This window comes from Panulirus ornatus, chromosome 22, assembly GCF_036320965.1.
Source record: "Panulirus ornatus isolate Po-2019 chromosome 22, ASM3632096v1, whole genome shotgun sequence".
NCBI classification, from domain to species: Eukaryota; Metazoa; Arthropoda; class Malacostraca; order Decapoda; family Palinuridae; genus Panulirus; species Panulirus ornatus.
This window is the reverse complement of record NC_092245.1, coordinates 4,529,987-4,555,603: the sequence shown is the minus strand read 5'-3', so window position 1 is coordinate 4,555,603 and position 25,617 is coordinate 4,529,987. Positions and strand designations below refer to the sequence as shown.

Sequence of the window (25,617 nt, the reverse complement as noted above, 5' to 3'; positions counted from 1 at the left end):
CTGTATGGTTCCTAATGGTTACTGTTGTATGGTTCATAGTATTTACTACTGTATGGTTCATAGTATCTACTACTGTATGGCTCATAATGGTTACCACTGTATGGTTCATAATGGTTACCACTGTATGGCTCATAATGGTTACTGTTGTATGGTTCATAGTATTTACTACTGCATTGCTCATAATGGTTACTGATGTATGGTTCATAGTATTTACTACTGCATGGTTCATAATGGTTACTACTGTATGGTTCATAATGGTTACTACAGTATGGACCATAGTGGTTACTACTGTATGGTTACTACAGTATGGACCATAGTGGTTACTACTGTATGGTTACTGCAGTATGGACCATAGTGGTTACTACTGTATGGTTACTGCAGTATGGACCATAGTGGTTACTACTGTATGGTTACTACAGTATGGACCATAGTGGTTATTACTGTATGGTTCATAGTATCTACTGCTGTATGGCCCATACCAGTCATGGCTGGTCCAGTTGCCGTCTTAGTTCCCAAATGTCCTCCTCACAGAGCCATGGTCGTGGTGACAAGGACAGCCCCACACGACCCTGCACTCTACAGGCGCTGGCTTGGTGCTTCCCTGGCTGGGGGTGGCAGTGGTGGTGACGTAGTGTGTGTGTGTGCTGGTGAGCCGGTACTGTCTGCTCACAGTGTTGGGCAGCGAGGACCTGCTGAGCGTCCGGGTCACCGTCACGTATTGCGTCTTTGTGCACGATGTCACTTTCTGAACCATGAAAAACAGGTCTCAATACACTTCGTAACCTCAAAATCAATAATGATAATAATAACGATAGTAATGATAATAATAATGATAATAATAGTAATAATGATAATAATAATAATAATAATGATAATAATAATAATAATAATAATAATAATAATAATAATAATAGTAATGATAATAATAACGATAGTAATGATAATAATAATGATAATGATAGTAATAATAATAATAATAATAATAATAATAATAATAATAATAATAGTAATGATAATAGTAATAATGATAGTAATAATAATGATAATAATAATAATAATAATAATAATAATAATAATAATAATAATAATAAATAATAATAAATAATAAATAATAAATAATAAATAATAATAAAAATAATTAAAAAAGGGGGTGACTGTATTGTTGACTGGTTGGTAAGGTTATTTAATGTATGTATGACTCATGGTGAGGTGCCTGAGGATTGGCGGAATGCGTGCATAGTGCCATTGTACAAAGGCAAAGGGGATAAGAGTGAGTGCTCAAATTACAGAGGTATAAGTTTGTTGAGTATTCCTGGTAAATTATATGGGAGGGTATTGATTGAGAGGGTGAAGGAATGTACAGAGCATCAGATTGGGGAAGAGCAGTGCGGTTTCAGAAGTGGTAGAGGATGTGTGGATCAGGTGTTTGCTTTGAAGAATGTATGTGAGAAATACTTAGAAAAGCAAATGGATTTGTATGTAGCATTTATGGATCTGGAGAAGGCATATGATAGAGTTGATAGAGATGCTCTGTGGAAGGTATTAAGAATATATGGTGTGGGAGGCAAGTTGTTAGAAGCAGTGAAAAGTTTTTATCGAGGATGTAAGGCATGTGTACGTGTAGGAAGAGAGGAAAGTGATTGGTTCTCAGTGAATGTAGGTTTGCGGCAGGGGTGTGTGATGTCTCCATGGTTGTTTAATTTGTTTATGGATGGGGTTGTTAGGGAGGTGAATGCAAGAGTCCTGGAAAGAGGGGCAAGTATGAAGTCTGTTGGGATGAGAGAGCTTGGGAAGTGAGTCAGTTGTTGTTCGCTGATGATACAGCGCTGGTGGCTGATTCATGTGAGAAACTGCAGAAGCTGGTGACTGAGTTTGGTAAAGTGTGTGGAAGAAGAAAGTTAAGAGTAAATGTGAATAAGAGCAAGGTTATTAGGTACAGTAGGGTTGAGGGTCAAGTCAATTGGGAGGTAAGTTTGAATGGAGAAAAACTGGAGGAAGTGAAGTGTTTTAGATATCTGGGAGTGGATCTGTCAGCGGATGGAACCATGGAAGCGGAAGTGGATCATAGGGTGGGGGAGGGGGCGAAAATTTTGGGAGCCTTGAAAAATGTGTGGAAGTCGAGAACATTATCTCGGAAAGCAAAAATGGGTATGTTTGAAGGAATAGTGGTTCCAACAATGTTGTATGGTTGCGAGGCGTGGGCTATGGATAGAGTTGTGCGCAGGAGGATGGATGTGCTGGAAATGAGATGTTTGAGGACAATGTGTGGTGTGAGGTGGTTTGATCGAGTAAGTAACGTAAGGGTAAGAGAGATGTGTGGAAATAAAAAGAGCGTGGTTGAGAGAGCAGAAGAGGGTGTTTTGAAATGGTTTGGGCACATGGAGAGAATGAGTGAGGAAAGATTGACCAAGAGGATATATGTGTCGGAGGTGGAGGGAACGAGGAGAAGAGGGAGACCAAATTGGAGGTGGAAAGATGGAGTGAAAAAGATTTTGTGTGATCGGGGCCTGAACATGCAGGAGGGTGTAAGGAGGGCAAGGAATAGAGTGAATTGGAGCGATGTGGTATACAGGGGTTGACGTGCTGTCAGTGGAGTGAATCAAGGCATGTGAGGCGTCTGGGTGGACCATGGAAAGCTGTGTAGGTATGTATACACGTGTGTGGACATGTGTATGTACATGTGTATGGGGGGGGGGGGTTGGGCCATTTCTTTCGTCTGTTTCCTTGCGCTACCTCGCAGACGCGGGAGACAGCGACAAAGTATAAAAAAAAAAAAAAAAAAAAAAAAAAAAATAATAATAATAATAATAATAATTACAATAATAATAATAATAATAATAATAATAGTAACAATAATAATATAATGATGATAATGATATCAAAGATGATGATAATGATAATAATAATGATGATAATACTAATTGTAATAATGATTGTAATAATGATGATAATGATATTAATAGTATTAATGATAATAATAGTAATAATAATAATAATAATAATAATAATAATAATGATAATAATAATAATGATAATAATAATAATGATATTCATTATCATGACAATAATGATCGTTTCATGAGCTTGAGCACCAAGGTTCGAATCCTTGACAAGTGGTCGGCTGATAGTCAGCTGGAGGTTATATGGTAGAATGGTGCTTGGTGAAGGTTAGGTTGTATACAGGGAACCTTCGCCTGGAACACATACAGGTACGTATCTGTGCTGTCTTGACTGCCATAATGAAATGAGAGTTTGTTGAACAGTGGCACAATCAATAGTTGAAAATGAATAACAGACACATAAAGAGGAAGGCTATAATAAGGGCAGGGGTTGTTAAACAGACAGTCTTTTGAAATGTGCCAGGTCATATTTACTGGGAAGACATGAGAAACTAGAGAGTTCCAAACTTTTGACGTGTAGGGAAAGAAGCAGGTATCAAAACGGCCCAAACTTGAGTTGCCAATGGCCACACAGTAATCATGTGACGCAGCAGCTTGCCGAGTATTGCGTGGTCCAACTAGTGGTGAGGGCACACAAGCATCCAGCTCTTGGGAGGAAAAATCTAAGTCATATCTATAGAAGAGGGAAAGTGAACCAACATTGCGGCGTAGGGCAAAGGGGTCAAGTTTGGAAGTTAGCCTGGGACAGTTAATAAATCGGACAGCTTTCGACTCAACTCTGTCAAGTAAGGATACCGAGCTATTATCACCCCAAATGTGAGAGCAGTACTCAATACAAGGACGAATGAATCCCTTATATAAATGGAGCAACTGTTCAGACGAATTTTCGACATCTAAACAGAACAAACAGTTTCTTAGAGGCAGACTAAGCTATTCCTGTGAAGTGGGGTTTCCAAGGAAGAGTGGATGTTACAGTAATACCAAGTATGTTCATTGAGTCAAGAGGTGGAATTACAGAACCGTGAAGAGAAAGACGAGAGTTGTGGGGAGAGAAATGGGTAGAAACTGGATCTTGGAGGTATTAAACATAACAGGATTATGTGTACGCCACTGAGATATCCTGTCCAAGTCTGAGTTTATTGAGGAAGCTGTGTCAAGACGGGATGCAGATAGCGTGAGAGAAGAAGGAGCAGAATTGAAGCATGTGGATGAATAAAGTGGTGAGTCGTCAGCGTATGAGTGCACTGGATTATTTGTGGAGAGGAAAGCGTTGAAAAAAAGGGAGAAAAGTGTAGGGGACAGGACAGAACCTTAGGGACATCGATGTTGTTGGAAAAGGAGGGGATTGAGGCTGATCCACCAACAACCACAGAGACAGATCGGCTGGAGAGGAAGCTAGATATGAAGGAGTAAAGTGAGGAAGGGAAGCCAAAACCAGTCAAAAGCCTAAGATATGTCAAGGGCAACTAAACATGACTCCCCAAAATCTATCAGGGATGATGACCAGACATTAGTAAGATAGGAGAGAATATCGCCTTACGGAACCCGTACTGGTGATCAGAGGGAAGACTGTGGTTTTTGAGGTGTTTAATGATATGAGAGTTGAGGATGGATTCAAATACTTTGGAAATAGTGGATGTCAAAGCAGTAGGACGATAGCTAGAAGGGTTAGAAAGGTCACCCTACTAAGGGATGGGATGTATCAAGGCATGTTTCCAAGAAGAAGGAAAAGTTTTGGTTTTTCAACAGAAAAGGAACAGACGGGCAAGCACAGGTGCGAGTTCAGAGGCACACGCTTTCAGTACACGGGGATGGATGCCATCAGGACGATAAGCCTTGCTTGTGTCCAAAGAAGCGCTTTCCGGACAGTCCGAAAAGAGATTACGGCAAGAGACACAGGATTAGTTGGAGTAGCACCAGGGGGTGAAGGAATGTTAGAGTTATCCAAGGTGGAGTTAGAGGAGAAACGGGAGCCAGAGTTGCTTTGTCAGCGGGAGAGACAGTTATGGTACCGTCAGAGCGGAAAAGTGAGGAAAGGTAGAGAGACAGAAGTTGTTGGAGATGCCCTTAGCTAAAGACCAGAAAAACCTATCAGTGGATGACAAGAGAGGTTATCGCACTTCCTTTAAATAAAGTAACACTTCGCTTCACAGATAACGTGCTTACGGTGATCTTGGGCAGTAATAGAAGCTGAATGGGAGCTATAGGAAGGAGAGTTTTCTCCCTGCCCGATATGCCTGATCCTTTGCCTGAATGGCCTCAGAACAGGAACGGTTGCATCATGGGTTGGGTGAAGAAGTCGTCTTGGAGGAAGAGGAGATAAATGCTTTTATTCCCACAAGAATAACCTCTGCTATGCGTTAGGCGGAGACAGAAGCATCACCACATAAGAGACTGTAATTTACCCAAGGAAAGACAGAAAAGAAGTTACTTAAGTTATTGCAGTCAGCTTGGCTGAGGTGTCGTTAGAATAGGTACATTTATGAGAGTGTGATCAGATGTGTGTGTAGATCCTGCTGCTGGTGAGGACTACTGTTCTCGGAATTACCCATTGGCTTTGTCAGCATCTTCTCCTGGGTCTGCTCGGTAGCGGAGGAAAATAACATTTTTTGATGTCCATGAATCTAAGAATAGCGTCATGAGTGATCATGAATGTGCACGTTCATACATTTGTGTATCAATATAAACTAGACTTCAACGTAATGTTGACTCATGTTTATAAATGTCACAGTGGAAATGACACCGAAGGGTCAGGATGAGAGGGCGACCTGATCCAGGCAGCAGAGGACTTGTTTTCCCTCATATTTCTCGTTCTTGCAACTTGAAGCATCATAGGTGGCAGGTGGGCACTATAGATGTGGGCAAAACAGAACAATGGACAAAATCGCACAGTAGATCTCGTCAGCAGCTAAACAGATGCAAGATCTTCAGTGGACTGAGGCAGTCTTCCACCAGCCGCGGTCCCCACACTGCCACTTCTCCGTCCACGTCTCTCGTACACTTCCTGGCTTACCCCTGAGGACGAACATGTGATAGAAGAGCGTGAACAAAGCATGTTCCAAGGAAGGAACAGAATTAGCAAAACAAAATTCTTGATAAATGTTTACCTCTATTTCCAAAATTGATTTTTTGTGAATCAGTAGATGTAAAAATTCCCGTTATTTCTTTTGTTTCTTCTTTTCTCTTTATGTATAACCTCAAGTGGATTCAGCGTTCTGCCGCTGTTTGAGTTTGTTTGTGCTCTATGTATCTTCAACCCTGTGTATGTTTCATGTGAGACCTGGCCTTGATGAGGACTCCTCTCGGCGAGTGGCGGCAACGACATAAAGAAATAACTATGGAAGCCTAGAGTTGCCTAGACAGACGTCTGTTACAGAGGTCAGGGCCTGGAGTAGGTCTGCTTGATGTCATGGGTCGAGATCATGTATGCATTACCAGCGGCCCGCGGGCCGCACGTGGCCCTCGACAACAGGATGTGCGGGCCGGAATGTCTTAAGTATGACTGAACTAAACGTCGTTAAACTACCAATCAATTCCAATAAATACTTGACTGAAGATCAGTACCCATACCTGCGCAAGGAGGCTCCTAGGAATCTATGCCTGTTAATTCGGCTCCATCAGCATGTGCGAACAAACATTTCCGGTCATGAATCTCCGCAAGTCAAACGCTCGATACAAACCGAACGACAACAACCTGCTCCCCGTCCTGCAGCTGTTGAGTACGAGACTTGATCCCAATATAGATAAACTTGTGTCAGCGAGCGATGTAGTGTCAAGAGTCACCATAAGAAGCCATTTTCTGCATGGTTTTTAGCGTTTTCCCTTTTCACTGAACAAGTTTAGACCCGATGAATAACAAAAGCCATGCTATCAATATTCTGTGGCTGACAAGCAATTGTTGAGTGTAAACTGTAGATCAGTCGCATCACAAGTGGAAAATCACCATGTATGGGTCTGCGTCCCGAGCTTATGAATCGGTCTACTGTTGGTGCTCCAGTGGTAAAAAAAGTTGTGTCTTGCTGGTCTGCTGGTCTAGACGAGAGAAGAGATTTCTCTTACCTGTATCTGGAGGTGCACGGTGGCCGTCTATTACCTCAGTCTGGGTTAAAACCTGAGCTACAGGCGTCCCTTCACTCTAGTTGAAAAGTGGGTCTTTTTTGCTTCGATTTTCACGTAAACAATGGAAGTCCACAACATAGGTATGAACAAAGACCAAGCCGCTTTTTGCTGAGATGTGGACGCAAATAAGTGACGTCTCTTACCGAAATCACACACTACATTAAGGACCTGACCTGTGATGGAGACGTCTCTTACCTAGATATGCACCTGGACTAGAGACACCAGAGGTTTGAACATAGTCTTTGAACAGCTGTTCGCCCTACTTTGAACCTGGACATCGAATCATCTCTTGCTTAATCTGAAGCTGGCCTGAGGATTAGAGGCTTCAGTAGAACTAAGTTATGAATATGAATCAGAGGCGTCTACTCACCTGACACCGGGCCTGAGTGATTGTGGTGGTGAGGGTGTGCGTGTAGACCCTGGTGGTGGTGGAGAATACAGTCCTCGGTCTCGTCCTTACCGTGGGCAGCGTCCTGATCTTGGGCTGTTTGGTAAAGGTGTTGAATAGAGGAGTGTCACAGCGTTACTAGATCACTGCACTGAGTATTCATTTTGAATGTACAATAACTAGCCAAATTGATATATCTATTCACACCCACCATAATGAAAATAGTCACAGAATGAAATCCTTTAAGCAAAACACTATCAATCTTGATTTGCATTATAGACCGTGATATACCGTATGTGTGTACAATATCCCCTGTAAAGAGTGTGATCACTTTTACATTATTCAAGCTAGCAAGGTTCTTGGTGTTAGGGTTAAATTACATAGTGTTAGGTATGGTTAACTTTAGAGATTATGGTCATCAGACTGACGACAATGTTAACACATACAATACCTCAGTAATGGATAAAGATATTGTTAAATCGTCGCTTACCAAACATAGTAGAGATGTTAGTAAGAATCAGAATGTTGGTTTATGTACATAACTTTTTAAATGAACATTGTAAATGTTTCCCTTGGCTTGTAGCGAGAGAGATGAGGTCATCGAGGATGACCTGTGCCTTAATTCCTCAACCTGTCTCCTGACTCATTGGCGGCCCCACCCAGTGTTGGCTATATTCTGGTTCTCTTTATCTGCGTTCAGTCTCGACAGTGCAATATAATATACATAGTGCAATATACATAGATGGAAAATTACGAAAACAAACTACAGCCATGTCGATGATGTATGCTTCCTGGACCAGAACTATGGCCTTCCCTCGAGTCTAATTTAACCTGGTTGATAAGTGTCTCTCCACCTTAGACTGATCTACGGCTACTGACACCCCCATCCTTGCACATGGACCTGGATAATAGCTTATTCTTACTTGGATTTTTGCATAAACAATATCTTTAACTTGGGCTTAGATGTAGAACGACTCTTTTCCGCACAGGTCTTGACATATATCAGAGACAACTCATACCAAGGTCTAGACTTGAATTCGAGCATATCCTGCAAGATCTTTTATAAGGTTAGGTATGTCACCCATCTGGATCTGATTCTAGACTAGTAGCGTCTCTTAACTAAGCATAGTATGTACCAGGCCTCAGGTATCTACCTACATGCGTGTGAACCAAACTAAGAGACGTCCGCTAACTTGAGTGTGGACCTCGTCTTGAGGCGTCTGCTCCAAGACTCTGAACTTGGGAAACCACTCAACTTCCTGTTGGATCTGGAATCAACTTTGGGATATCTGCTAACCTGTGTCTAGCCCAGGATCACGGATTTCTCTTAGAGTCTGAATCTCAATTATGTGCGTTTGCTCACCTGTGTTCTGGTTTGGATGAGTGTTGAGGTGACGGTCTGCGTGTAGACCCGTGTTGTGGTGGAGAATACAGTCACTGGCCTCACCCCGCCACGGGTCACCGTCTTAATCTGTGTGTTTTGGGCGGCAGCATCAGACAGTAGATTATGACAGTGATTGAACATGTCTGATCTCCATCCATCGATGGAAACTTTCTTAATTGTTATGAATATGCGTGGTCATTAATGCTGGTATATATGTGGACTAGCGCATTCATCGGAGCATGTATACATATGGACTAGCGCATTCATCAATGCAATTATAAGTATGGACTAGTGCATCCGCCAGTGCATGCATACATACGCACTAGTGCATTCATCAATGCATATATACGTATGGACTACCTCATTCATCATTGCATGTATACATATGGACAAGCGCATTCATCAATGCATATATACGTATGGACCGGCACTTTCATCAGTGCATGCATAAGTATGGACTACCGCATTCATCACTGCATTTATACGTATGGCCTAGTGCATTCACCACTGCATCTACATATGGACTAGCACATTCATCAATGCATATATACGTATGGACTAGCGCATTCACCATTGCATGTATTCATATGGGCTAGCGCATTTATCAATGCATGTATGCATATGAAATAGCGCATTCATCAATGCATATATACGTATGGACTAGTGCATTCATCATTGTATGCATACATATGGACTAACACATTTAGCAGTGCATGTATACATATGGACTAGCGCATTCATCAGTGCATGTATAAGTATGGACTACTGCATTCATCATTGCATGTATACATATGGGCCAGCGCATTCATCAGTGCATGTATACCTATGGACTAGTGCATTCATCAGTGCATGTATACGTATGGACAAGCGAGTTTATCAATGCATTTATACATACGGGCTAAGATTACAGTGAATTCAGATTACAACTTAGACCGGCGATGATCAAATGATTAATGTTTGCAGGAGAGATGATATGAACGTGATGTTTACATGTGTGTGTGAAGGACTGGAAGAAAATGATAAGAATTGATACACGTCGCCTGCGCGAGGAAGTAACAGTTCCTCTGATGAGATCGCACTACAGAGGTGTAGACTACGAGCAGGCGGAGTCCGGTAACGCTGTTCCAATATATATCATCGTCACTGGAAGAAAAGGGGGATGGGTGATGGAAGAAGAGGGTGTCGGATTAAAGTTTGTAAATTTCACTTACCTTGACATTTCTCATCTTTATTTTCATTTTTTTCCTTTGATCTCTATTTCTTGAACCAGTTGTCATGCTTCATTCAAGCCCTGGCCTCCATGAAAACTATTCTCCGCGTCTGACTCATGGAAAAATAGGGTGAAGGATCTCTGTGCTGGCACGTCTCCTGCAGAGCCCAGGTCTTGGATCTGGTTTGTCTGCTGTGTGGGTCTGGACTATGATGGGAAGCCCCTACCTGCGTCGGGACCTGAGCAATGGTCAGGTGTGACCTGCGTTGGGACCTGGACTAGAGAGTCTGGGTGTGGGACATTGTGTGCTTGAGTTTGAACCTGAACTATGAATGTTTCAGACTTGGATATTGATATAAACTTTGGTCATCTAAAACGTGGAGTCATACACAGGCCAAGTGGGTTTCTGTCGAGATAATGGAAATCAACGAAAGTCATCTCTTACCATTCCAACTAGACGAAGGCATATCCTGCTTACATCTGGCCTGCGATGTAGACGTCACCTACATGGATCTGGACCCACAATAGGGGCGCCTCTCGCCTGGGTATGCACGTGGAATAGGGATATCTACGTCCTTGCATGAATTTGAATCTGGACAATGGACGGAAGCTCACCTGAGGCTAAACCTAGTCTTGAAGCACCTGCTCACCTTACTCTCGAACCTGGATATCGAGTTGCTCCATGCTGCAACTGTAAGTGACTGGAGGAACAGCGGCGTCTACTGAACTGCGTTTGAATCTCAATTAAGGTTATCTGCTCACCTGGACCTTGGCCTGAACGCTTGTGGAGGTGACAGTCTGGGTGTACTTCCTGGTTTTAGTGGAATATACAGTGTGTGGCCCCACCGTCCTTGTCACCGTCCTGAGCTGGGTCTGTTTGAAAGCAACGTTACTGGGAAAGATGTCACGATATGATCAGTTTGGTGTGCAAGCATCCAAGACTGTTGTTATAAATGCTTAGGAATGTGTACACTCAATCATATGTGTTTATACATAGCTTAGATCTAGTTGTGTCTCCTCTATGGGCCTTGATTCGGGTAAAAGTCTCCTATAACTAAAACTTGATATGAAATCAAATAATAAATGTTAAGACAAGCAGCATAGAAAATATACCAGGAACTTAAGAACAGATAAAACACAAGCTACAGACTTGATTTCTCCCCTCCCACCTGGGGTCTGCACATGATCTATGGCTCATCTGAACATGTTTTAGAGGCACCTCTTCTACCGGGTCTCGACCTCGACAAAAGACGTTCAATTACCTCTAACTTGAATATGAACGTAGAACCTGCATAGATTGTGTCACTGATAAGACATACTGATCTCTTATGAAATGGTGGACCACAACTAGGGCACATCCTAGCTGGCTGTGAACTAAGTATACAGACATTATCTGGGTGGATCTGGGCCTAGACCAGTGGCGTCTCCTGCCTAGATCTGCACCTGAACCAGGAGCATCTACTTGGATGAGTGTGAACCCAAGCAATGGGCGTCCGCTCACCTGGATCTGAGCCTAGTCTCGAAGGGTTCATTGAAATGACTCTAAACCTAGAAAATAAGTCGCTTCTTGCCGATTCAGAGCTGGCTAAAGGGCTTTTTTTTATCCTATATCTGGATCAAGATTACAGGTGTCCGCTTGGATTCGATTCTAAATAAAGGGTTCCTACTCACCTGGATCTTGGTCTGAATGCTGGTAGAGGTGACGGTCTTTGTGTAGATTCTGGCGGTTGTAGACACTACAGTCGTTGACCTCACCCTCTCCCTTGTCACCGTCCTGGTCTGGGTGTTTTGAAATGACGTACATAAATGGAAGATCGTCGCACTGTTATCAATATGTTAAATGGCGTCCATGTATTGAAGAAATTTGTCTGGAGTGTTTAGGAATGCTCTCGTTCACTTAGATGTATATACACATAAACTGGAATTATTCTGAATTTAGATTAATATTCATGACAAAGAAAATGAAAATGACTTTTGCGGGATTACATCTTTTAAGCTAAGTATCATAACTTCGCTTCATACCAACCAGTCTTTCCCCCGGCTATACTTCATAACTTTCCATTTACTCACATTAACTCTGAACTTCCTCTTGTCATCTACTCTTCCCAGTTCAAAATCCAGCTTTTTGCAGTTTCAAGATCGAGTCTGCCACGAGATACGTGTCATCCGCAAACAGGAAGAGACCCTCCTCCCAGCCCCCCAGCCCCCAAGCCTCAGCATATTATGAACTCACTCCTCTCTAAGACTTTTGTGTTTACCTCCCTCACTCCTGCATTTATAAACAGATTAAACAACCATGGTGACATCACAAAACACTAGGAATCACTTATCCTCCTCCCTTCCTACTCGCACTCACGCTTTGCTCTCTCGACAAATCTCCTCAGTGCCTCTAGCCTCTTTCAACTCATACCATATATTCGTAGCACCTTCCACAAGCAACATCTGTCTACCCTTTCATACGTTTTCTCTTGATCCTTCTCTGTCTCTGATGATTCTTCATATATATATTCACATACATCTGAATCAGGTTCCATACTGGGACGCCTCCTGCCTAGGTCATGACTCCTTTTAACTTAGTATTGATCTAAGGCTGTGGGTACTGATCTAAGGCTATGGGTATTGATCTAAGGCTGTGGGTACTGATCTAAGGCTATGGGTATTGATCTAAGGCTATGGGTATTGATCTAAGGCTATGGGTATTCCGTGTCTGGGATTGTACCTGATCTACAAGTGTTTCCTACTCGAATCTTTACTTATCTTGTGACGTCTTTATAGTGAGCATAGACAGTAGCCAAATCAGGAACATCTCTTACCATGCACCTAGGAGAGGGTCGTTGCCTACAGGGATTGAGGCTTAAGCTAGTGGCGTCCCTTACCGAGGTGGTGTCCACCTACACAAGGCCTTCAGCTGGGTGTGAGCCTAGCCTCCGGACGTCTGCTCACACTCTAAATCTGGAGAACGAGTCACTTCCATCTGGGTCTGGAGCTGGCTTGAAGGTGTCTGTTGCCTTGCGTCTTAGCTCGGTAGCTACAAGCGTCTAATCAGTCGTTATTTTTCTTTTTTTTTAAGGTCGTCTGCTTACCTGAATCTGCGTCTTAATTTCCGTGGATGTGACGGTCTGTGTGTAGATCCTGGTAGTGGTTGAGCGAGGAGGCTTACTTGTCACCGTCCTGACCAGAGTCTGTGTGATGGCAAGAGTGAACACAGCATTACCAGTGTACCATTAATTTGCTTGGTATACATACATCCAAGACAACTGCTGTATCTGGCATACATATGGACTCTCATTTGTATATGTATACATACAATCCAGAGCCAAACTGAATCCATACTGATATCTGTGTAGGTTGAAATAGATACGACATCCAAAAAATCAAAGTTCGACAAGAGAATGTATACTCTGCAAGGATTCGAACCTCGTACCATTTGCGTGGCAGCTGGGTACACATAACCGAGTGGTTATCGTACCCAGCAATGGTACAATTTGTACAAGGTTCGAGTCCTTCCTGTTGAAGGGAATTATGTGATCTATCTATCTTTAAGTATATATATATATATATATATATATATATATATATATATATATATATATATATATATATATATATATTTTTTTTTTTTTTTTTTTTTGGCTTTGTCGCTATCTCCCGCGTTTGCGAGGTAGCGCAAGGAAACAGACGAAAGAGATGGCCCAACTCACCCCCTTACACATGTATATACATACGTCCACACACGCAAATATACATACCTACACAGCTTTCCATGGTTTACCCCAGACGCTTCACATGCCCTGATTCAATCCACTGACAGCACGTCAACCCCGGTATACCACATCGCTCCAATTCACTCTATTCCTTGCCCTCCTTTCACCCTCCTGCATGTTCAGGCCCCGATCACACAAAATCTTTTTCACTCCATCTTTCCACCTCCAATATGGTCTCCCTCTTCTCCTCGTTCCCTCCACCTCCGACACATATCCTCTTGGTCAATCTTTCCTCACTCATTCTCTCCATGTGCCCAAACCATTTCAAAACACCCTCTTCTGCTCTCTCAACCACGCTCTTTTTATTTCCACACATCTCTCTTACCCTTACGTTACTTACTCGATCAAACCACCCCACACCACACATTGTCCTCAAACATCTCATTTCCAGCACATCCATCCTCCTGCGCACCACTCTATCCATAGCCCACGCCTCGCAACCATACAACATTGTTGGAACCACTATTCCTTCAAACATACCCATTTTTGCTTTCCGAGATAATGTTCTCGACTTCCACACATTCTTCAAGGCTCCCAGAATTTTCGCCCCCTCCCCCACCCTATGATCCACTTCCGCTTCCATGGTTCCATCCGCTGCCAGATCCACTCCCAGATATCTAAAACACTTCACTTCCTCCAGTTTTTCTCCATTCAAACTCACCTCCCAATTGACTTGACCCTCAACCCTACTGTACCTAATAACCTTGCTCTTATTCACATTTACTCTTAACTTTCTTCTTTCACACACTTTACCAAACTCAGTCACCAGCTTCTGCAGTTTCTCACATGAATCAGCCACCAGCGCTGTATCATCAGCGAACAACAACTGACTCACTTCCCAAGCTCTCTCATCCCCAACAGACTTCATACTTGCCCCTCTTTCCAAAACTCTTGCATTCACCTCCCTAACAACCCCATCCATAAACAAATTAAAGAACCATGGAGACATCACACACCCCTGCCGCAAACCTACATTCACTGAGAACCAATCACTTTCCTCTCTTCCTACACGTACACATGCCTTACATCCTCGATAAAAACTTTTCACTGCTTCTAACAACTTGCCTCCCACACCATATATTCTTAATACCTTCCACAGAGCATCTCTATCAACTCTATCATATGCCTTCTCCAGATCCATAAATGCTACATACAAATCCATTTGCTTTTCTAAGTATTTCTCACATACATTCTTCAAAGCAAACACCTGATCCACACATCCTCTACCACTTCTGAAACCACACTGCTCTTCCCCAATCTGATGCTCTGTACATGCCTTCACCCTCTCAATCAATACCCTCCCATATAATTTCCCAGGAATACTCAACAAACTTATACCTCTGTAATTTGAGCACTCACTCTTATCCCCTTTGCCTTTGTACAATGGCACTATGCACGCATTCCGCCAATCCTCAGGCACCTCACCATGAGTCATACATGCATTAAATAACCTTACCAACCAGTCAACAATACAGTCACCCCCTTTTTTTAATAAATTCCACTGCAATACCATCCAAACCTGCTGCCTTGCCGGCTTTCATCTTCCGCAAAGTTTTACTACCTCTTCTCTGTTTACCAAATCATTTTCCCTAACCCTCTCACTTTGCACACCACCTCGACCAAAACACCCTATATCTGCCACTCTATCATCAAACACATTCAACAAACCTTCAATATATATATATATATATATATATATATATATATATATATATATATATATGGGAGCGGGGGGCTGGAAATCCTCCCCTCTCTTTTTTTTTTTTTTTTCTTTTTTTTTTTTTTTTTCCAAAAGAAGGAACAGAGAAGGGGGCCAGGTGAGGATATTCCCTCTAAGGCCCAGTCCTCTGTTCTTAACGCTACCTCACTAATGCGGGAAATGGCGAATAGTATGAAAAATATATATATATATATATATATATATATATATATATATATATATATATATATATATATATATATATATATATATATATATATATATATACATATATATAAAACAGACATGCACTGGAGGACGAGATCAGAGCAGAACATAATGGGGTGCCCTTAGGGGGGAGGGGTGTACCTGTCGATCACGTGACCATCAGTACAGGTAAAAGAAAACGGTAGACACATTAGCTCATGTAAACAGGGAAGGTGCCGGGCAAAGTGTTCAATCAACACAACACTATTGTGGCCAACCGTGATTGTCAAGACCAGATGATCCTCTGTGGGAGGTTGATGTCCTGAGGAATGACGGTGTACATGAAGGGATGTACACTCCACTGTACTGATATTGTACATCCATGAGAAGACTTTGTCTCCACACTATGGACGCTGCCGATGAAAGTGATCCAGACAAAATGTTCGTACAAATGGTAAGCCATCTTACTTTCGTGGGGTCGACTCCTTAGATGAGACTGATTCGAATGGGAATGACTCTTATGGTGTGAACCAGCTCTCCGGAGCAGAGCTGGACGACGTGCCTTGGTCAGATCACCTGCATGGAAGCGTCTCACTGAAGATCATTCGACTCAGATAAGTCGAGTGGAAGTGACTCACCTGGACAGGTCCCTGGACGGTGACGTAAGAGGTCCGCACGGAGGTCCCGGGTTGGCGTCTGGTGACAGTAACCTGCCGCACCACCGTGGACGTCACCAGCACCTGCAGGAGACACACGCCTCTCAGTCAAAGGTTCCTCATTCCTGCCAGGTGTGCACCTCCCGAAGACTTTAATATCCCTCAACACTTTCCCGACCCTCCAGCGGCAGCATCTGTGTACCGCCTGCAACTCTCGCTCAAACAAAACTGTGTCATCAGAGGATCAGTTTTTATGTCGAAATGACCAGAAAAAAAAGAGAAAAAAAGAGAGTATTACAGGAATTCATCTTCTCAGTCTGTTGAGGTTCATGGAAAGTCATGTGAGCAAATGTTATATGAAGCACATGACGCGTGTCCTCTCTCTCTCTCTCTCTCTCTCTCTCTCTCTCTCTCTCTCTCTCTCTCTCTCTCTCTCTCTCGACCTCCTGCATTCTGAAGTCCAACCATATTCCTCCCTCCCTCCCTCCCTCCCTCGTCTGCTGTGACACGGACACTGACCTGTGACATGAACTTTGACCTGTGACACAGACACTGACCTGTGACACGAACGATGACCTGTGACATGAACCCTGACCTGTGACACAGACACTGACCTGTGACACGAGCGATAACCTGTGACATGAACCCTGACCTGTGACACAGACACTGACCTGTGACACGAACGCTGATCTGTGGCACGAACACTGACCTGTGACACAGACACTGACCTGTGACACGGACACTGACCTGTGACACGGACACTGACCTGTGACACGGACACTGACCTGTGACACGGACACTGACCTGTGACACGAACATTGACCTGTGACACGGACACTGACCTGTGACACGGACACCCTGGTGGAGACCACGACATCCCTGGAGGTGACCACGACGGTCCGGGGCTTGCAGGACGCTGGCCTGGGCTGCTGTTTACCCCGGGGGTTGGGCGCGTCACGGAAGGCTGTGGGAGGATGAAGAGCGGGACAACAACCACACATAAGAGTCAGTATCTCTGAGCAGCCAGTGACAAGCAATGTACCGAACCATATAGCAAAGAAAATGGACATTGGGCGGCTAATGATTGAACGTGATGGGAGCAAGTCTCCCACGTCGTCTGGAGAAAAGACTTGTAAAGTTTGCATGTTTAACACAGGATCTGGTGGACTTCATGAACCTAGATCATCACAGCAGGTTTGTGAGGGAGGCGGGATGCGTCACCTCACTACAAGCATCATGAACCAGACTATGACTGGCCGGGAGACACCAGTGTGTGGCCTCCCTCGGGTCTGGCACTTACCGTTGGTGGGAGGCACAGGAGCTGCTCGGTTCCTGTCCTTCCTGCTGAGTGGGGCCGGAGGATAGATGGGCACGTATGCCGGTGGCGATGGCACCACTGGACTGTGGATGGCGCGGGGCGGAAAGTGGGAGGGCGGGAAGGGACTCGCCTCCCTACCCGTCAACCTGATGTGGATGTTGGTAACATCTTCGAAGTCGGACATTCTGATCTGGCACGGGAGGAGGGCAGAGTGCTGCGCCCTCAGGACCACTGGCGCCATCGACAGCAACACCAGCAGCGTCACTACTTCCCTCATTCTGGTCCTGCAGGAGGGAGGGAGCGTTACGCTCTCGCGTGTCGGGTGGGTAAAGACCTGCAATGTTATCAACAAAGGTGAGCTGTGCGTGTCAGTAGCTACTTCTGTGTCGGGTTTGTCACATGACGAACCTCCGGGAGAACAACAGCGTAAACAACCTCGTCCACGACTCGTGTGACCGAGTGATGTAATCGTTTACCGTAACCTTGGCCTTGGCTCTGGCTTCACCGAGTGTAACCTTCATGTAAGCGGCTTCCTAACTTATATAATGATTATGTTAACTCCTAAGATAAAAACTTGTATGAATAGGTCAATCATATAGGTTTGCAACACTTAGAAAAGTTTTGGGTTAAAAGAAAGTATACAAGTTTTGCCAGATGTTTCGTGTTCGATCATATTTTGCAACATTGTAAGACGTATACAAACCTCACTTACACTTCTGTCTGCTGCAGTAGAAACACGAGCCTCTGGTCGCAATGTCCTGAAACCAGCAGCGTATTCTATGGTGACCTTAACATGTGACCTACGCTCTCCAGAACGAATTCATTTCTTCAGTGATAATTGCCCGACATGTTATGGAAAATATATTTCTATACGCCTGGAAGCACGAACGTTTGTTTACAGAGAGATTTTTCCCATGGCTGGTGCGTCTGAACTGTAGATCTGAGTAAATATAATTTACGACATGAGATTGAATCCTACGTAAGCACGACAGCTGGTGATGCTGTCATGAAAGAAATGATTAAGTAGCATGAACAGTGATGTGTTGTCCAGATGCCGAAGACAAATATTATGACTCCAGCCACCACTCCATGACTCCAGCCACCACTGTATGACTCCAGCCACCACTCCATGACTCCAGCCACCACTGTATGACTCCAGCCACCACTCCATGACTCCAGCCACCACTGTATGACTCCAGCCACCACTCCATGACTCCAGTCACCACTGTATGACTCCAGTCAGCACTGTATGATCCCAGCCACCACTGTATGACTCCAGCCACCACTGTATGACTCCAGCCACCACTGTATGACTCCAGCCACCACTGTATGACTCCAGCCACCACTCCATGACTCCAGTCACCACTGTATGACTCCAGTCACCACTGTATGATCCCAGCCACCACTGTATGACTCCAGCCACCACTGTATGACTCCAGCCACCACTGTATGACTCCAGCCACCACTGTATGACTCCAGCCACCACTGTATAACTCCAGCCACCACTCCATGACTCCAGCCACCACTGTATGACTCCAGCCACCACTCCATGACTCCAGTCACCACTGTATGATCCCAGCCACCACTGTATGACTCCAGCCACCATTGTATGACTCCAGTCACCACTGTATGACTCCAGCCACCCCTGTATGATCCCATCCACCACTGTATGATCCCAGCCACCACTGTATGACTCCAGTCACCACTGTATGACTCCAGCCACCACTGTATGACTCCAGCCACCACTGTATGACCCCAGGTAGTAATGTATGACCCCAGGTAGTAGTGCATGATCCCAGGTAGTAGTGCATGACCCCAGGTAGTAGTGCATGGCCCCAGGTAGTAGTGCATGGCCCCAGGTAGTAGTGCATGGCCCCAGGTAGTAGTGCATGGCCCCAGGTAGTAATGTATGACCCCAGGCAGTAGTGCATGATCCCAGGTAGTAGTGCATGACCCCAGGTAGTAGTGAATGACCCCAGGTAGTAGTCCATGATCCCAGGTAGTAGTGCATGGCCCCAGGTAGTAGTGCATGGCCCCAGGTAGTAGTGCATGATCCCAGGTAGTAGTGCATTACCCGAGGTAGTAGTGCATGGCCCCAGGTAGTAATGTATGACCCCAGGTAGTAGTGCATGACCCCAGGTAGTAGTGCATGATCCCAGGTAGTAGTGCATGATCCCAGGTAGTAGTGCATGATCCCAGGTAGTAGTGCATGATCCCAGGTAGTAGTGCATGACCCCAGGTAGTAGTGCATGACCCCAGGTAGTAGTGCATGACCCAGGTAGTAGTGCATGACCCAGGTAGTAGTGCATGACCCCAGGTAGTAGTGCATGACCCAGGTAGTAGTGCATGACCCAGGTAGTAGTGTATGACCCCAGGTAGTAGTGATGACCCCAGGTAGTAGTGATGACCCAGGTAGTAGTGCATGACCCAGGTAGTAGTGCATGACCCAGGTAGTAGTGCATGACCCAGGTAGTAGTGCATGACCCAGGTAGTAGTGCATGACCCAGGTAGTAGTGCATGACCCCAGGTAGTAGTGATTACCCCAGGTAGTAGTGATGACCCCAGGTAGTAATGCATGACCCCAGGTAGTAGTGCATGACCCCAGGTAGTAGTGCATGACCCAGGTAGTAGTGCATGACCCCAGGTAGTAGTGATGACCCAGTAGTAGTGCTACCCCAGGTAGTAGTGCATGACCCCAGGTAGTAGTGAATGACCCCAGGTAGTAGTGCATGACCCTAGGTAGTAGTGCATGACCCCAGGTAGTAGTGCATGACCCCAGGTAGTAGTGCATGACCCCAGGTAGTAGTGCATGACCCCAGGTAGTAGTGTATGACCCCAGGTAGTAGTGTATGACCCCAGGTAGTAGTGCATGACCCCAGGTAGTAGTGCATGACCCAGGTAGTAGTGCATGACCCCAGGTAGTAGTGCATGACCCCAGGTAGTAGTGCATGACCCCAGTAGTAGTGCATGACCCCAGGTAGTAGTGCATGACCCCAGGTAGTAGTGCATGACCCAGGTAGTAGTGCATGACCCCAGGTAGTAGTGCATGACCCCAGGTAGTAGTGCATGACTCCAGGTAGTAGTGAATGACCCCAGGTAGTAGTGTATGACCCCAGGTAGTAGTGAATGACCCCAGGTAGTAGTGCATGACCCCAGGTAGTAGTGCATGACCCCAGGTAGTAGTGCATGACCCCAGGTAGTAGTGCATGACCCCAGGTAGTAGTGCATGACCCCAGGTAGTAGTGCATGACCCCAGGTAGTAGTGAATGACCCCAGGTAGTAGTGCATGACCCCAGGTAGTAGTGCATGACCCCAGGTAGTAGTGAATGACCCCAGGTAGTAGTGCATGACCCCAGGTAGTAGTGCATGACCCCAGGTAGTAGTGCATGACCCCAGGTAGTAGTGCATGACCCCAGGTAGTAGTGCATGACCCCAGGTAGTAGTGCATGACCCCAGGTAGTAGTGTATGACCCCAGGTAGTAGTGAATGACCCCAGGTAGTAGTGCATGACCCCAGGTAGTAGTGCATGACCCCAGGTAGTAGTGCATGACCCCAGGTAGTAGTGCATGACCCCAGGTAGTAGTGCATGACCCCAGGTAGTAGTGCATGACCCCAGGTAGTAGTGCATGACCCCAGGTAGTAGTGCATGACCCCAGGTAGTAGTGAATGACCCCAGGTAGTAGTGCATGACCCCAGGTAGTAGTGCATGACCCCAGGTAGTAGTGCATGACCCCAGGTAGTAGTGCACGACCCCAGGTAGTAGTGCATGACCACAGGTAGTAGTGTATGACCCCAGGTAGTAGTGCATGATCCCAGGTAGTAGTGCATGACCCCAGGTAGTAGTGCACGACCCCAGGTAGTAGTGTATGACCCCAGGTAGTAGTGAATGACCCCAGGTAGTAGTGCATGACCCCAGGTAGTAGTGCATGACCCCAGGTAGTAGTGTATGACCCCAGGTAGTAGTGCATGACCCCAGGTAGTAGTGCATGATCCCAGGTAGTAGTGCATGACCCCAGGTAGTAGTGCATGACCCCAGGTAGTAGTGTATGACCCCAGGTAGTAGTGAATGACCCCAGGTAGTAGTGCATGACCACAGGTAGTAGTGCATGACCACAGGTAGTAGTGCATGACCCCAGGTAGTAGTGCACGACCCCAGGTAGTAGTGTATGATCCCAGGTGTTAGTGCATGACCCCAGGTAGTTGTGTATGTACCTGTTGGGTCAACTGTGACCTGCGTGTATGGGTGCTGGATGTCCTCCACTCTGGGCTAGTACTGCAGCTGGCCACACCCTGACGGCTGCTCAAACTCGTAGGTCAAATTCTCTTGAAATATTTCCTGGATTATTCATTTTCTTGGTCGTGGTATCTGAAAGCCATTAATGGATCAGAACACAGAGTAAGAGAGAAGTACCTCGAGGAATGATGAAGTACACTAGCTACGTACACTCCCATGTGGTGCATAAGTACACTGGCTACGTACACTCCCATGTGGTGCACAAGTACACCAGCTACAAACACTCCCATGTGGTGCATAAGTACACTGGCTACGTACACTCCCATGTGGCGCACAAATACACCAGCTACGTACACTCTCATGAGGCGCACAACTACACCAGCTACGTACACTCCCATGTGGCGCACAACTACACCAGCTACGTACACTCTCATGTGGCGCACATCATCCAGGATGTTAACCAGAAGGTTAACATGAATTAATTTTCATATCTGATTTTTTCGTCGTATGGAAATTAAACAGAATATTTTCTTTAAGCAATAGATCGTTTTCTGGTTCTGATCTGTAATGATTATTAACTAACGGTCACACACCCCAGGACCACCAAGACCACGAGGAGACGAATCTTCAGCAGTGACAACAGTGATGATATACACTCACACTCCCAAGGTAAACTGAGCGGCCGCAGGAGATGTGTCTTTACTTGTACACTGGCTTGCGGGGGCCAGGCCGCCGCCCCTCCTTCCCTCCAGCAAGCACTCGGTCCTCCAGCCTTGACCTCCGAGGCCGGCCAGCCGACCTAACAACTTTCTTCCCTCCTCACTCCTTCCTCGTCCGCGGGTATCCACCGCCTTCCTCCCGTCTCAGTCACTCTTCCTGATCCTCCGCCGTCCTCCCGTTTCAGTCACTCTTCCTGATCCTCCGCCGTTCTCCCGTCTCAGTCACTCTTCCTGATCCTCCACCTTCCTCCCGTCTCAGTCACTCTTCCTGATCCCCAGACCAGCCAGCTGGGTGGTGTCCACTCAGACCAGCCAGCTGGGTGGTGTCCACTCAGACCAGCCAGGTGGGTGGTGTCCACTCAGACCAGCCAGGTGGGTGGCGTCCACTCAGACCAGCCAGCTGGGTGGCGTCCACTCAGACCAGCCAGCTGGGTGGCGTCCACTCAGACCAGCCAGCTGGGTGGTGTCCATTCGTTTAATGATGCATTTTTCTTTCGCAAATTTTAGATTTATTTTTGTGGACATGTCCGCTATTTCTATCTTTGTATGAGGAAAAGTTGCATCACTAAGAAGATATTCACAAGATAAGATAACGTAGGTCTTCGGTGGTGGCAGGTGACCTGCTGTGCTGGGTGTGTTATGATCTTCCTCTCGTCTCTCCCACAGTTTATGGGACGTGACCCTGGACACAGGACGACTTGGCCCGGCGACCCTCAGGGAGGAAACTTAGTTTGTGTTTCTTCATTTAGTTTTATCCAATTAATGTTACTGAATTGTATTTCAATTTGATAATCCATAAATTTCGATATTTCTGATGTTGATCGAAGAAAAAAAGAAATTGAAAGGCACAAGTTATTGTAGATTTAATTCATTGCAACATTAGACCAGCAAAGAAAAACAATCTTTTGACCGACAACTTGAACTCAGCTTCATGAGTGAATCTTTCTGACTATTGATTATTTACTTATAAATTCAATAAACAAATATTGTGGATATTAGGACGATGTTTTCCTATGACCACACAAATAACAGGAAATTGATCATTTTTTCCCTCACATGACCTTCACTGCAATGATTTAAAAGGAAGAAAACAGTATCTTGGTGGTGGCTACTGTGATGTGTTCCTTCATGATATGATCGAGTTCTTCCAGATTTGGTTTTATGTTGGTAGACAGATGACAGCACAGATCATGCTGTAGATACAGACGGTTCCTCGCTTCGCTCCTAATGGTCACAACAGCTGAAACTCCTTGTTCACAGACCCTGGTACATGGTTGGAGAAGGGAGACGAGCATTTCCAGCCTCATGAGTCAGAAAGGAACATCCTTGAGTTGAGCCCAGAGTTCAGTGTACCAGAGACACTCAAAATATTGTTTCTGCACCTGATTTTCCTGGAGATCTAGGGAGCCACGGCGCAGCTGGGAGGGTGGAGGACCGTGGAACGTCGCTGGTCCGTCAGGATGGTTCGTTATGAACGTGGGATGACCAGGAGAGATGGAGGAATGGACCAGGTGTCACAAGTGGACGCCAAGAGGACATCTGTATGTGTGAAAACTTGAAAGTAAGATTTCCCCTTCGTCTGTCACTCGTCTCCTGCAAGTTATATTTCATGTGTCAGAATTCTGATTCTCAGAGAATGCATTTGTAATCGTGAATTTCTTGCAATATATATATATATATATATATATATATATATATATATATATATATATATATATATATATATATATATATATATATTTTTTTTTTTTTTATATATTCATTTTGCTTTGTCGCTGTCTCCCGCGTTTGCGAGGTAGCGCAAGGAAACAGACGAAAGAAATGGCACAACCCCCCCCCATACACAATGTACACATATACACGCCCACACACGCAAATATACATACCTATACATCTCAATGTACACATATATATATATACACACACAGACACATACATATATACCCATGCACACAATTCACACTGCCTTCCCCTATTCATTCCCATCGCCACCTCGCCACACATGGAATACCATCCCCCTCCCCCCTCATGTGTGCAAGGTAGCACTAGGAAAAGATAACAAAGGCCCCATTCGTTCACACTCAGTCTCCAGCTGTCACGCAATAATGCCCGAAACCACAGCTCCCTCTCCACATCCAGGCCCCACACAACTTTCCATGGTTTACCCCAGACGCTTCACATGCCTTGATTCAATCCACTGACAGCACGTCAACCCCGGTATACCACATCGATCCAATTCAATCTATTCCTTGCACGCCTTTCACCCTCCTGCATGTTCAGGCCCCGATCACTCAAAATCTTTTTCACTCCATCTTTCCACCTCCAATTTGGTCTCCCACTTCTCGTTCCCTCCACCTCCGAAACGTATATCCTCTTGGTCAATCTTTCCTCACTCATTCTCTCCATGTGCCAAAACCATTTCAAAACACCCTCTTCTGCTCTCTCAACCACGGTCTTTTTATTTCCACACATCTCTCTTACCCTTACATTACTTACTCGATCAAACCACCTCACACCACGCATTGTCCTCAAACATCTCATTTGCATCCTCCTGCGCACAACTCTATCCATAGCCCACGCCTCGCAACTATACAACATTGTTGGAACCACTATTCCTTCAAACATACCCATTTTTGCTTTCCGAGATAATGTTCTCGACTTCCACACATTCTTCAAGGCTCCCAGGATTTTCGCCCCCTCCCCCACCCTATGATTCACTTCCGCTTCCATGGTTCCATCCGCTGCCAGATCCACTCCCAGATATCTAAAACACTTTACTTCCTCCAGTTTTTCTCTATTCAAACTTATCTCCCAATTGACTTGACCCTCAACCCTACTGTATCTGATAACCTTGCTCTTATTCACATTTACTCTTAACTTTCTTCTTTCACACACTTTACCAAACTCAGTCACCAGCTTCTGCAGTTTCTCACATGAATCAGCCACCAGCGCTGTAACATCAGCGAACAACAACTGACTCACTTCCCAAGCCCTCTCATCCACAACAGACTTCATACTT

At 45.1% G+C, this 25,617-nt stretch overlaps 1 protein-coding gene across 3 annotated transcripts; it reads right to left on the bottom strand.

Moving 5' to 3' along the window:
• Positions 1-147: 147 nt before the first annotated feature.
• Positions 148-22,564, bottom strand: LOC139756472 (uncharacterized). 3 transcript variants are annotated; one of them, XM_071675922.1, is made up of 11 exons: positions 22,473-22,564; positions 21,858-22,011; positions 17,628-17,929; positions 17,170-17,291; positions 16,310-16,411; positions 13,085-13,183; positions 11,673-11,780; positions 10,764-10,874; positions 8,771-8,878; positions 7,390-7,503; positions 148-745 (listed from the first exon to the last, which is right to left on the bottom strand). In XM_071675922.1, the coding sequence occupies exons 3-11, from the start codon at positions 17,920-17,922 to the stop codon at positions 506-508; spliced, it is 1,299 nt and encodes a 432-aa protein (XP_071532023.1). In that variant the 5' UTR covers positions 17,923-17,929; positions 21,858-22,011; positions 22,473-22,564; the 3' UTR covers positions 148-505. The 3 variants fall into 3 exon arrangements, with proteins under 3 accessions (XP_071532023.1, XP_071532025.1, XP_071532026.1); XM_071675925.1 differs by lacking the exon at positions 148-745 and adding an exon at positions 5,202-5,915; XM_071675924.1 differs by lacking the exons at positions 21,858-22,011; positions 22,473-22,564 and adding an exon at positions 18,358-18,717.
• Positions 22,565-25,617: the final 3,053 nt, after the last annotated feature.